We start from the raw sequence: 14213 nt of genomic DNA, 5'->3' as shown, positions 1-14213 counted from the left end.
TTTCCGAGACCCAACCTTGAGCAGTTCAATAGACATTTCAATACACTCAGCCTGAAGGTGTGCAATGAGACTAATTCACACATTATAATCTATTGTGGACCTGACTTAAGAGACAAATTAATGATGGTAGCTCTTAGGCAAGACATGTACCTTCCACCTGACTTCACTGTATGCTTCCCTTATACTTCCTCTCCATAGGTGATGACTAATACCATTCCTTCTGTGTGTTTTAGGTCATGGGGGACTGCTCCAGGGCCTGGATCCTGATCTTGGGCTGAATTCCCAGTCAGGAACCTGGAGGTGGCTCTGGTGGCACCATGGACACGATTTTCAAGGAGGCAGCCAAGACAAAGGATATTCATTGGCAGATTTCCTGAGGATTGAGAATCTAAAGAGATAGGTATAAATTACCAAATACTACCACTTTTGGAACTATTTCAGCTGCTTGACTATGCTTTAGCATGACTTACAGACCTCATATGCTTACAACAGGAGGATTTGTTTCCTAATTCCATCGGGTGTCACGATCGTAAAGTATGAAATAAAAATAAAGTGCAATGTTAGCTGTTAAATTTTAAAGAGCATCATAAATTTATATCTGGTTCAATGAACATTGTTTAATCACAAAGAAAAGTGAGAGAAGTCTAACTGTTTGGCCCTGGTTAGGCAGAGCTTGTTAATATTAATTTACGGACATCACTGGCCTTCAAAGGCGCATTGTACCAAAAATAATACCTGACAGTAAAAGCCGACAAGTAAGAAGGAGATTTCTTCTTCAGAGGAGATAGTATGCTGTAGCACTGTCTTTACTGTCGTGTGACACCTTATGCAACAACTGCTTAAATTTTAAGGCTTATATCTTGTACTTGTTTTATGTTACACCTTGAGAGTTCCATAGATACATGTACAAGTAAGAAGCAATGTAGAAATAAGTTAGGCATCAATTGCTTTACTATAAATCTGCACTCTTATATAAACCCTAATTGCACATATGAGCATTTTTAATACGTCATAGTGCCATAGAGTCACAGAAATAGGTGGAGTAAAGCACAGAAAGAGTCACTTTGGCCTAACTAGTCCATGCTAGCAGGTACACTTCATTAGAACTACCTCCAGAACTTTCCCAACTCTGTTCCACATCCATCTATTCCCTTCTCTCATGGCTATGCATTTCTGTGTTTGTTGTTAGGGATTTTGAGGCCTGATGTGTAACGAGATTGAGGAGCAATTAAATCAGACAGCTAATCTCCTCCTGATTGTTTCCCTTATTGCATGCCAACTTAGGTTAATCAATGAAATTCACCTGTCTCAGGATGAATGTACTGAAGTGAGATCAACATTTCAGTAGGAAATGTTCATCCAGGAAAGTTTAATGGCTAGAAGATTGCACTTAGCTATCCATGCTCATTGCACATTCAATCATCCATGTCCCCGAGTCACCCATTTGTAGCCAGCACACAACTAGTCATCCATTTTAATTGCATAAGGAGCCATTTACATCCAGCATATTGGTGATTGTCCATGTGCAATTCATAATTTGTATAAGTCTACCACTTACAGCTTTCATGAACAGTATACATCACTGACTTATGGTGATCACACAGAAAACAATTCAAAAGCAACTATTAGATGCCATCCTATCCATTGCACAGCTATCCACCAAGAACTCTACAAACAGCCATCAATCCCCAGTGCACATTTTAAACCCATCTCAGGAACCAAATAATATGGATAAAATCACAGTTTGATGCTGCTCCTATTCCACCAATATCACCAAGAGCAAACCAATACCAGTTTAAACAATCTTCCCCATAACAGTGAGTGATTTTCCATGGAAGATCAGGTAGAAAACTTTGAGGTTTATGTCTATATCTAATAAGATGTAGATTTGCCATAGTCTTACCAGAATACATGGCTGCTCTCTTATCAGAGAGAGATGACAGGGGTGATTTAACCTAAGGCAAGGTGTAAAGAAAAGACTTTCATGGTAGCTTTATCTAATGTGGGAATTGAACCAACAATGTTGGTGTTTCCTCTGCAATGCAAACTAGCTAGCTGAGCTAACAGAGACCTTTAGTATTGGTTGAGATCCTTAGTGTTAGTTAGCTCAGTTAGCTGGATGGCTGATTTGCAAGATAGAGCAACAGAACAGTGTGGGTTCAATTCCCACATTGGCTGAGATTACAATGAAAGATTCTTCTTCTCAAGTTCTTCCCTCACCTGAGGTTAAACTCACTACAGTCTTTCTTTAGAATGATAGAGCAGCCCTATGGTAGTCTGGGACTACTGCAATTTTACCTAGGTACTATATCCCAGATACAGGAACAGCAAATATTTCCCTTTGAATTGGTGGGGAAACAATATTTCAAACATTATTTGAGTAATTGCTGCCTTCTTCTATCATTTCAGAAATTAAATAAAAGCTTGTGAACAAGTGGCAAAAAGGACATCCATGTACCCAAGTGTATGTAAGGATGCGAACATGTTTAATTAAGCAGTTTTAACTGTGTTGGACAGCGCTGAGCAATTAAGACAAAAACATTCTCAGAATGTTGGCACCACTGTTAATTCAAGAATTTACTGCCCATTCCTGGTTATCTGGAGAGGGTAGTGGTAGAGTGTGTTCAGCTAGATGCCTTGTTAGACCACTTTGGAAGGCAGTTATGAGTCACTCACATTAACGGGATGCTGGAGTCACATTTAGATCAGGCAAGTATGGCAGGTTTTAATCCCTCAAAAACTTTGTTGAAACGTCAAGACTTTACGACATTGTGGCAGCTTCATGGACACCTGTATTTTCTTTGTCAGTATTTTATTGCTGATTTTTTGAGAATTAAGTTCAATTTCTCGGACTGCTATGGTTGGATTTGGGCTTTGAACTTGCATAACCAATGCAATGACAATGTCTCCATCCATAAGATATCCATAAAGTATTAGAAATGATGAAATATAGAGATTAACAATGATATTCCACATTCTGAGAGCGAAAAAAGGAATCTTAAATTCTTCTTGTAAATCCATTTGCAAAACAAAGCTAACATTCCATCAATTACACTGGCATTTATTTAACCAGAGACAGTGACATTTTAAAATATATTAAAACAATTTCCCATGCTCTATCTACAGTCAACCTATTTGAATAGATAATTGATTTTTGAATCAAATCCTCTTAAAAAGTTCAGAGTTCACAAAGCCTTGAAAACCATAAATTCATTATTTGATGTTAATATCTTCTCAGCAGATCTGATGACATTCTACAGGGTAATTTTCTCTGGTGAAGAAACCACTGCCTACGCTGCAGCAAAGGAGACCAAGGATTTTCACAATCAGATGGAAGTGGAAAGAAGTATCTTTGCGGCCAGGAGGTGGCCAAACTTGTTGAGTGGAGGACATCTCCTTCAGATCAATTCTGCAAAGTACAGGATACTGGCAGATCAGCTTGATGGCAAATGAAATAGAAAATAAGATAGCAGCTCTGGAGATTGGATAGATGAGTGCCTTACTCTCAATACGCCCTCAGGACACTCTGTATCAGCTGTCCTTGCACATGGGACAGGTGGGCTGAAGTTCTAACTATTGATGTTACAACAGCTGCAATGTACAACATCATGCAAAAAGGCTGGAATAAATAGCTTCTCATGGTAACATTGTTAGTCATTGTGTTACCTCTTCAGTGGAAAACCATAAACTCTTGTTCCACCATGGGATGACATCAAACAGGAGCCTGCAATGTTAGTTGATGCGGATTATCAACTGGTATTAAGGTGACAGTGCTGCTGTAAATGATGGGTTCCTCAGCTCTGTCTCTGACCCTTAAAAGGTACCTACAGCAGAAACACATTAAAATACTGATATAATCTTCATTGTGCATAGTGCACTTCATAAATTAACTCGCTGGTAAAGTAATATTTAAATTGTTTCTTACACAGCCTGGAAATGAAAATGCAACTAATTTTCCTACTACCATTAAACGATATAAAATAAACAATTGATTTTATCACTTTTGCTTTCTGTCAACTTGCTTTGATTCAAATGTGAGTCCCACACAGGAAAGTTCCCTGGTCCCTGAAATACAACACTTTTCACTTATTGCTGTACGCTGGCATACCTGGTGCTTTGTACCCGCATTGGTTACTCATTTCAGTGTTGAAGTATTGTGAGGAAGAGTGGGCTTTCATTGAATTTGGAATTGGCAAAAGATTTGGAAGGTGCAATGCATGCTTTTATACTGGTCTCATTAATGGACAATGTGTAAAATGGCTGCTGCATTTACTTGCACTTAGCACACCACAGGTTAATTCATCCTAACATAAAATAAATGTGGTCGCCTAATGTGTTGTGCATGTGGATGAAGACTGTAAGATCATTCCTAGGGTAAGAACTGAATCAATCTGGTAAAGAAGTTGCTGGAAAAATCCAGTTGGTTCTAGAATATCTTTCGGAACAGAAATCTGCCACCCTTATTGGTCTCTCTGACATATAGCAACAGTTTCACAGATCTGGTGACTTTGACAAGGAATGTGTAATAAATGCTATCTTTGGGGTCTCATAAGCATAGGACATAGAACAGGCTCTTCAGCCCACCATGTCTGAACTGACCATACTGGCATTCGAAACTAATCCCATTTGCCTGCACATGGTCTGCATCCCTCTTTTCTCTGTCTGTTCCTGTGTCTGTCCAAATGTCTCTTAATCTTTGCTATTGTATCTATTTCTAGCACCTCCCCAGGCAGTGCGTTCCAGCAACTACCACCCTTTGTGTAAAAAAACTTGCCTTGCATGTCTCTTTTAAACGTCCCACCTCTCACCTCAATCCTCTGCCCCTAGTATTTGGCATTTCCACCCTGGGAAAAAGAACACGACTATCCACCCTATCCATGCTTCTCATAATTTTACATACTTCAATCAGGTTGCCCCTCAGCCTGTGATGTTCTAGCAAACACATTCCGGGTTTATCCAATCTCTCCTTATAGCTAACACTGTCTAATCCAGGCAACATCCTGGTAAACCTCCCCCGAACTGTCTCCAAAGCCTACACATCCTTTGTATTGTGTGGCTATCAGAACTGCACACAACTGACTGGGAGCAGATACTTTCAGGTTAAACCGTCTCAGAACAGTGGGAAGTATTCAAGTAGGAAATATAGAGAGTACAGAACCAACATGTTCCAACAAAGAAAAAGAGTCGAACCATCAGATCCTGTGAACCCTGGGTATCCAGGGATAAACAGCATTGCATTAAGATAAAAAAAGAGGGTTATGTCAGATATTGAGGCCTCAAAACGGCAAAAGCCCAAAAGGAATATAGAATGTGCAAGGGTGTCTTAAAAGGGAGATTAGGAGGGCTAAAAGTGGATATACAAGGACACTTACAGGTAAAATAAAGGAAAATCTTAAGTTGTTTTACAGGTATGTTCAGAGTAAAAGGATAACGAGGCAAACAGCAGGGCCTATTAAGGACCAGAGTAGCAATTTGTGCATGGAGTCAGAGGATGTAGCTAAGTTCTAAATAAATACTTTGGGTCGGTGTTCACTAATGAGAGGGGAGATTTGGATGTAGAAATTAGGGAGAAGATCTATGATACAATTAAAGAAATTAAAGAGAGGAGGCTATGGACGTTCTGGCAGGCTTAAAGGTAGATAAATTTCCAGGGCCAGATAAAATGTATCCTACATTGTTGAGTGAGGCAGGGGAGGAAATGGCAGGAGTGTTTGCAACAATGTTTGATTCCTCTCTGGCCACAGGAGAAGTGCCAGAGGACTGGAGGATAGCCAATGTGAAGGAAAACCTGAGAAGGGAGCAAGTGCCACCTGCATGCTAACCTTCAGGCACAGAAGGTAAGATTTACCCCTCAGTCCTAATCTTTTGGTGATAATCCAAACACCAGCCTAATTCCCCTCCAAGATTTAGTGTCATTTTAACTCTGTACTGTGCTGCATATAATCTGCCTGATGGGGTCTTGCCCACAAGTCAGAGAACTTGGGAAGCAGGAAAGCCCTGTCAGTCATGGAAGAGGTCTGACTGTATTAAGCACCCTTCAGACACTTACGTGGCTACTATTGGTCTTTCTCTGGGATTCAGGATCCCAGCAATGGAAATCTGCTCACCAAAACCTATCGACTGGTCAGAAGCTGGCTGCTTTCCTTTGCCCATCAGCACTGGTGGAATCCATGGAAACTCAGATGCCTGGGATCCTCAAGGGATCCAGGCCAAAGGTGAGTGAAGGTGAGATTTTGATCAGGGGGTGGGAGATGCGAGCAAGTGGCAGGGGAGATGGTTTGGAGGCAAGGACAGGGGATTGCTTTTCTTTGGCCATCTTAGTTCCTGATGCTGGTGCGTGATGTTGAAAGTGCCTTTGACAAACCTGAATTGTGTTGGGCTCAGAGTTAATAGGTGGCAGCTTCTTCCATCCTCCTGCTTAATCAGGGCAGGTTTTGCAAAGGACCTGATTTAAGGCCCATCCTGCAATAGGCTTAGCCACCATGTTACCTGCCATGGTGGGTTGCATTAAATTCAGCCTGGTGCCCTTCAGAAGAGATGTTAAACTGAGGCCCTTTCTAAATTTTACAGTGCATTTAAAAGATGCTGTAGCACTTACTTCAAAGAAGACCAGGGCAGTTATCCCTTCTGTCCAATCAAAAATATGCCTCTTAATCGACAGATTATTTGGTCATGATCACGTTTCTGGAGCTTTCTCTGCGTACATTAGCTGTGGTTTTGTTTTCCATATACAACAGTAGCTACAGTTCAAAAGTACTTTATTGGTTGTAAATCACTGTGAAAATTGTGATTTATACACAATTCTTTCTTTTTTGCTTTTGGTAGTCGCCTTGAATTGTCCTCATACACACTGAATTTTTTTATTCTCTAGTGAGACGTGGGCATCGCTGCCTGGTCAGCATTTATTGCCAGTCCCTAGATGCCCTTGAGAAGGTGATGGTGAGCTGCCTTCTTAAATTGCAGTGGTCCATGTGCTGTAGGTATATCCATAATGCCCTTAGATAGGGAATTCCAGTATTTTGACCCAGTGACAGTGAATGAGCAGTGATATATTTCCAAGTCATGATGGTGAGTGGCTTGAAGGGGAACTTGCAGCTGGTAGTGTTTCATGCATCAGCTGCCCTTGTCTGTCGAGATGGAAGTGGTCGTGTGTTTGGAAGGTGCTGTCTAAGGATATTCGATGAATTCTTGAAGATAATGTGTACCACTGCTAAGCGTCAGTGACGGAGGGAGTGGATGCTTGTGGATATGGTACCAATCAAGCGGGTTGCTTTGTCCTGGATGGGATCAAACATCTTGAGTATTGTTGGAGCTGCACCCATCCAGGTAAGTGGATGCAACAGAACGAATCAAGATATGTGGGGAGCAGACCTGATTCCATTCACTGTTAATCGATTTCCCATAGGCTTTCCTAAATAAGTGTCAGGTCCCTCGCCACAATATGCAAAATGACTAATGGCCAGTTTCAGGCAATCTGTTTTGAATATTGCTGAAATCAGAATGGCATAAGACATACCTCACGCTCCCATTGTGGAGCATGATATAGCTGTTCAAAAAATAGTAGGGCAGGTCCAATTTACCCCCCACATTTTGGTCAATCAACAACGGTTTCGACCGAATAGTTTCAGTTTAAGTCTCAGCATAGACCAACATTAATTACAATGGGTCATATAGAGTGCTGAGGCTTAGATGGCTACTAGAGTATTAAAATGTACCTCCCTTTCTTTCTGTCCTTGCCCCCCATAATGTTTCCCCCACCCACAATCCCCAGTCAGGGACTCTGAACTCATCTCTTATTTTAGAATTTTTATTCCCACTGGAAGCTATCTCAAACATGTGTCAGTTACTTTGCAGGTATTTTTATGACTGGGATTTACAAGTGTATTTTTGTCACAGGATTAGACGCAGCCTGAGCTCACGCCAAGCCTGGCAGAGAGTTAGCTGCTGAGAACACAGATGTAATGGAAGCCTATCTCTCCTCAGACCCTTATAGGGCTATGACTCTGAGTAAAAAAGTAGTAATTGCATCACCGTGCTTAATGACAGAGCTGTAACTTAACAAGCAAATGGCAAATGGGACACAGAAAATAGTCTGTGAGCCTTCTATTCTTGCCCAGCGTTAATGCCAGGCAGAACAGTGAATCTAATATGAGAATCATGTGATTCGCAATGCAGATATTTTGTTGGGATATTGTGTGTCTGAGGGACTTCATCGTAGCTTAAGCCTTGCCTCTCTGAATCTGACAACAGAGTAATGCAGCCATGTGACTGACCATGGATTATTGCCCTTTTGAGATTGACTGACCATAGTCTAGTGCAATCCTTGTTTCAAGAAGTTAGGAATTAAGCTCCCCAGGTTTCTTTGATAAGGACTTACAATCCTGAATTTCCCAATACATATTTAATGCTTTTTAATGCAGGAGTACAGTTGAAGAACTAGGAATGAGGCGGGGTCCCATTTAAGGAGGTGTTGCTCGTTTCCTTGGGGCAGATGCTCCACCAAGACCAATCACTATCATATGTGCCATCAAGGCATTTCTTTGGCCTCAGCCTGGTGGCAGAGGCCTGGCCATTGTGCCACGTGGAGGAAGGAGACCCAGCTGCTGGGTGGGTGTCAGACCCATAGCTATCTTTCATTTCACAGTCCGTTTCATGAAGTGGAATTTTCTCATTGCAATGAACATTAAGGGACAGATACAGGTGCACGACATTATGGATCTTCAAGCCATTTGTGCCAGTCAATACGATCATGGGGAGGGGACTCAGCATTCTCACATTAGCAGCCTGCTTAGGCTTCAATTAGTGGCCTGTGCAATCAGGGCAGTGACTAAGGTGTGTCCTGTGTGACATGAATATGTACTGACCATTTTTAAGGTCAAACCCTGGGTGAGGATCCCCAGTTCGTTATGGTTCCAGATGGGATACATCAAACTGCTAAGCTCCGAGGTAAGGACAGATTGCCCTTTATTCATCCACTTCCTTGGTTGGTTGCACAACGTTAATTTAATAAAATGATCCCTTTTTGGGTTCCTTTCTCCCAGACCCAAATGAACCTATCCATCTTGTATCCACCTCCCCCTCTCTCCCTATTTATTTCAGAACCTCCTTCCCCTCCCCCATTTCTGAAGAAGGGTCTAGGCCCAAAATGTCAGCTTTCCTGCTCCTCTGATGATGCTTGGCTTGCTGTGTTCATCCAGTTCTACACCTTGTTAACAAAGAGTGAGTTTATTTATTATGAAATGCAAGAATTAGTGATGCAATGCAGATACACACATATTAGAAATAAGAGACTCTTAAAAAAGATAAAAAATAGAAATACAGATCAGCCTCTGATTTGTCCACGAAAAGCGAATAGTTGAAAGTTGTAGTTGTTACTGTGGCGGTGACTGGTATAAGGGACATTCGTACGTGAAATTCAGCTTTATGATATCCAGTTTTGCAGGTTTATTGATATACTGTAGTTCTGATGCCTGTCAGCCATGATTGAAGGGATTACAGGAATTCTGTTTTGACTGTTATTGTGGGGAGGGGGTGTGAGGGATGAGTTGTGGGAAATGCAAGAGACACGGTCGAGGGCGTTTTCGACCACTGTGGAGGGTAATTGTGGTCCTTGAAAAACGAGGACATCTGGGATGTCCGGGAGTGGAATGCCTCATCTCGGGAGCAGTTACAGTGGAGGCGAAGGAATTGGGAATAGGGGATGGCCTTTTTGCAGGAACGTGGGTGAGAGGAGGTGTACTCTAGGTAGCTGTGGGAGTCGGTGGGCTTGAAATGGATATTGGTTTCCAGGTGTTTGCTAGAGATGGAAATAGAAAGGTCCAGGAAGGAGAGAGAGGTGTCAGAGATGTATTGGAGTCCTCACGTACCACCCCACCAACCTCCGGATCCAACGCATCATCCTCCAACACTTCCGCCATCTGCAATCTGACCCCACTACCAAAGACATTTTTCCCTCCCCACCCTTATCTGCTTTCCGGAGGGACCACTCTCTCCGTGACTCCCTTGTCTGCTCCACACTCCCCACCAGTCCCACCACCGCCGGCACTTTTCCCTGCAACCGCAGGAAGTGCTACACCTGCCCCTACACCTCCCCCCTTGCCCCCATCCCAGGCCCTAAGAAGACCTTCCACATCAAACAGATGTTCACCTGCACATTTGCTAATGTGGTATACTGTATCCGCTGTTCCAGATGTGGCCTCCTCTACATCGGGGAAACCAAGCGGAGGCTAGGGGACCGCTTTGTGGAACACCTACGCTCGGTTTGCGACAAACAACTGCACCTCCCAGTCGCGAACCATTTCAACTCCCCCTCCCACTCCTCAGACGACATGTCCACCCTGGGCCTCCTGCAGTGCCACAACGATGCCACCTGAAGGTTGCAGGAACAGCATCTCATATTTCGCTTGGGAACCCTGCAGCCCAATGGTATCAATGTGGACTTCACAAGCTTCAAAATCTAGCCCCCCCCCAACCGCATCCCAAAACCAGTCCATCTTGTCCCCGTCTCCCTAACCTGTCCTTCCTCCCACCTATCCCCTCCTCCCACCTCAAGCCCCACCCCCATCTCCTACCTAGTAGCCTCATCCCGCCCCCTTGACCTGTCCGTCCTCCCTGGACTGACCTAACCCCTCCCTAACTCCCCACCTACACTCACCTTTACTGGCTCCAACCCCGCCTCCTTGACCAGTCTGTCTCCTCTCCACCTATCTTCTCCTTTATCCATCTTCTGTCCACCTCCCACTTTCTCCCTATTTATTTCAGAATCGCCTTCCCCTCCCCCATTTCTGAAGAAGGGTCTAGACCCGAAACGTCAGCTTTCCTGCTCCTCTGATGCTGCTTGGCCTGCTGTGTTCATCCAGCTGTACACCTTGTTGTCTCAGCCATGATTGAATTCATGTTTGAACTAAGTAAAAGTCTTTTTGGTGTCCGGTTTCCTTGTTAACTGGTTTGTAGCACTTAAAGTTAGAGAGGGGATAACACAGGGGTAACTAGGGGACAGTTCTTTGACAGCAATCTTCCCAGCATGCCAGCTTTCAAACCCTGCTTGGTACATACAAGAGTGCTCTCTACCATTATTCTATTTCAGTGAAGTTGAAACTAGCTTTTTAACCACTGTCTTTGTGTATCCTTCCAAGGGAAAAGGCAGAAAATGTGTCTCCGATTTAGGACTTTCTCACTGGGAGATTTCCCCACCCCAACACTCCTTCCTGAAACCATACAGACTATTAATCATAAGGTGTCTATTCTAAATGAGCACCTAGATGATATGGGTAGCTTGTTCGTTTTGCTCTCTGAACAGAGACACCACCCACCCAGAGACTGTATTAGAAAACTCTGACATGTGCTTTGCAGGAATTTCGCCTGATCACGGTTCCCGGAATGAGACACTTCAGTTACGTGGATTAACTTGTAAAGCTGGAGCTGCTGTTTTCAAAGAAGGTTGAGAGGAGGTTTGATAGAGGTGTTCAAAATCATGAGAGGTCTGGGAAAGTAGACGGCACAAATTGTTCCAGTTGGCAGAAAGAGCAAGAACCGAAATTCAGTTTAAGTAATTGTAAAACGAAACAGAAGTGACATGAGTACTTTATGAGTCCTGCGACTACTGTGTTCACAGACTGTGCTACTTCTGCAGTTTACGCCTACATTGTTATGCCCTCATGGCTTCTGCCTCCTCTGGTGTCTGGGCATTGGTGTTTATACTGCACTCTTGAGCCTGCTGTATCTAGCTAGAACACTTGTAGTCTCACTGAGCTGCACCTTTATTTTTACCTTATCTAAGTGTAACTGCCCTCACTTTCAGAAAGTCCTGAAAATCTAACGTAGACATCTTTCCCTAATGAAACATTCATGGTCGGAGTTACAGGATAAGAACAACATCACAGGAATAAGCAGATAGTGGACAAACTGACAACAACTTACTTGCATGTCATTAAAAGACCTGAAAACTTTAGAGATATTGGATGAAATGAATGATGAAATAGTGACTGATGAAAGTGGGACAGACCAGAAATATTACAGTTTTCTTCATGAATGATAATTTTCTTCATTGACCATGTGCATTGGGTACCTTGAAAATGGTAATGCAAATGATAATGCGTGCAATTTTTTTATAGAAAGGAGGATGTTTTGAGAAATTCAATTGTATGCTGCCATTATCATGTGACCCCTTCTTCTGCTGTAAATTACTTTCACTTGCAAAGTTGTAGTCATTAAATACAATCCTTGAAACAGATTTGGCTGCTGAAGACCAAGAACAATTGGCTGAACCTGTAGCATGCACTTTCTCTTCATTAACATTGAAGACAAAAGTCCCATGGTGTCATGAGCCAATTTCACAAAGCATAGACCTTGTACTGCAGTAACCAGTCTTATAAGGCACCAAATACAGCAGGAACACAAGAGTTCTTCAGGATAGAGGAGTTGTGGAATTTCCCAGGGTACCAGGTGCAAGACTTGGAGCTAATGATTACAGATCACTTGCACATTGATGGAATCAAAGCCCTTCCTATTGGTGAACTCCACTGTAGTGTGATATGGCTCTCTCACTGGCATATTTGCAGTCGATGGTGCCCTGCACATGGGGGAGCCAGCTATATTGCTGAATCCTACTGCCTGGGCTGTAGCCCTGACCGTGTCATGGGGGAATGAAATGAATTAGTGTGAACTTGTACAAATAGCTTCAGCCATTGTCTTGATGCAATTGTGGGTGGAAGTCTGAGTGATCTGACAGACGATCCCAGTGGTACCATGGAATGAGCCAGTCAATGCAGCTATTACTTCATCGCCGCTAATGTAGGAAGGCCAGCTGCTATGTCAGGGCTCAGGTCCTGATCCAGCAGTTGGCACATTTCAGGCATAGTGTCCCGGGCTGCATAGAAGCTCAGCTGACACTATTCCTGACTCATTCAGAGGAAACAGCATTGAGGGTGAAAGACCCTGGCCCTCCTACATCTTCAGCACATCCTGAGGTGCCTTTCAGCTACAACCTTTTTAAATGCTGGAGACTCTTCAGCTACTGCCCCAAGTTGCTTTTGCTCCGGGGCTTACTGGTGCATCTGCTCCTCCTCCATCTCTCTTCAGCTTCTTTGCAAGACAGCCACTGTGACAATCACAAATCCTATGGCTGGACCTTCACTTGCAGTGAACCTTTGTTGGGAAGATAATGAACAGACCAGGTTCTTAGTTATGAGAAGAGTTGGTGCTTGCATATCCTATAAATAATGGCTAAACACATTCCACCATGCAATAGAACATGGAGCATTTCAACAAGGAGGCCCATATATTGAATTATCATAGCACTTTGAAATAGGGATTTATGTGGGAACATTTCTTCCCATCATGTGGCAAATACACAGCAGCAAAGTGGAAGTGCTATATGAATATTTAACCCTCCTCCTTCCAGCCTCATATCAACCATGAAAGGCATCATTGCATTCCAGACAGTCTTGCATCATACTCACAGTTGAGGTGGAGAGGGATTTGGTTCCATGTCCCTTTGCACCTTTGGTTGTCTTGCATCAACTATGTTCACTTTGGCCCAGAGCTACATCTTCTAAGGTTGGTTAGAATTACCTCTGCAACATCGAGATGCTCACATCTAATTTTCATGGACCGATGGCATATTGGACATTGTTTGTGATTGGCTTATGAGTACACTGCATGCATTTCACATGCATGATAACATGATTGCAAACGATGTGAATAGGTACTCTCCAGGGACAAGGCTGATGCAATTGCCCTTGAAGGACCTTATCACACAGAAATGGAGCCTGCACTTCCGTCCATCAAAGTTATGCTGATTCCATCCACCCTGCATGTTATTCAATGCTTTTCACAGGCAAGTTCATTTTAAGCAATCAGCAATTCATGGAACAAAACACAGGTCGCACTGGACACCATGAGTACTGGGCTTGGCCTGGTCATCAGCTCCAAAGTGCAGCAGAACAGTGCAGAAGCATACTGGAAGTGGATCAGAGATGTGCTAGATGACGTAGAGAATGGGGAGGTGATGGCCTAGTGGTATTATCACTGGATTGTTAATCCAGAGACCCAGATAATGTTCTGGGGAGCCGGGTTTGAATCCTGCCATGGCAGATGGTGGAAATTGAATTCAATAAATATCTAGAATTAAAAGTCCAATGATGACCGTGAATCCATTGTCGATTGTTGGAAAAACCCATCTGGTTCACTAATGTCCTTTCGGGAAGGAAACA

The 14213-nt window shown here is 43.1% G+C and overlaps 1 protein-coding gene across 3 annotated transcripts in view; it reads left to right on the top strand.

Moving 5' to 3' along the window:
* Window positions 1-4000, top strand: part of mn1b (meningioma 1b) — a 137623-nt gene extending 133623 nt beyond the window's left edge. Inside the window, exons 2-3 of one of the 3 annotated variants that reach the window (XM_048611187.1) lie at window positions 234-400; window positions 3239-4000. In XM_048611187.1, coding sequence (XP_048467144.1) covers window positions 234-400 — 167 coding nt within the window. In that variant the 3' untranslated portion in view covers window positions 3239-4000. Of the gene's footprint in view, window positions 1-233; window positions 401-3238 lie in introns of those variants that run through there. The other 2 variants (XM_048611188.1, XR_007264623.1) reach the window with 2 other exon arrangements.
* Window positions 4001-14213: the final 10213 nt, after the last annotated feature.

This window comes from Rhincodon typus, chromosome 24 (assembly GCF_021869965.1).
Source record: "Rhincodon typus isolate 14 chromosome 24, sRhiTyp1.1, whole genome shotgun sequence".
In the NCBI taxonomy this organism is placed as follows: Eukaryota; Metazoa; Chordata; class Chondrichthyes; order Orectolobiformes; family Rhincodontidae; genus Rhincodon; species Rhincodon typus.
This window is presented reverse-complemented; position numbering and strand designations above follow the sequence as displayed.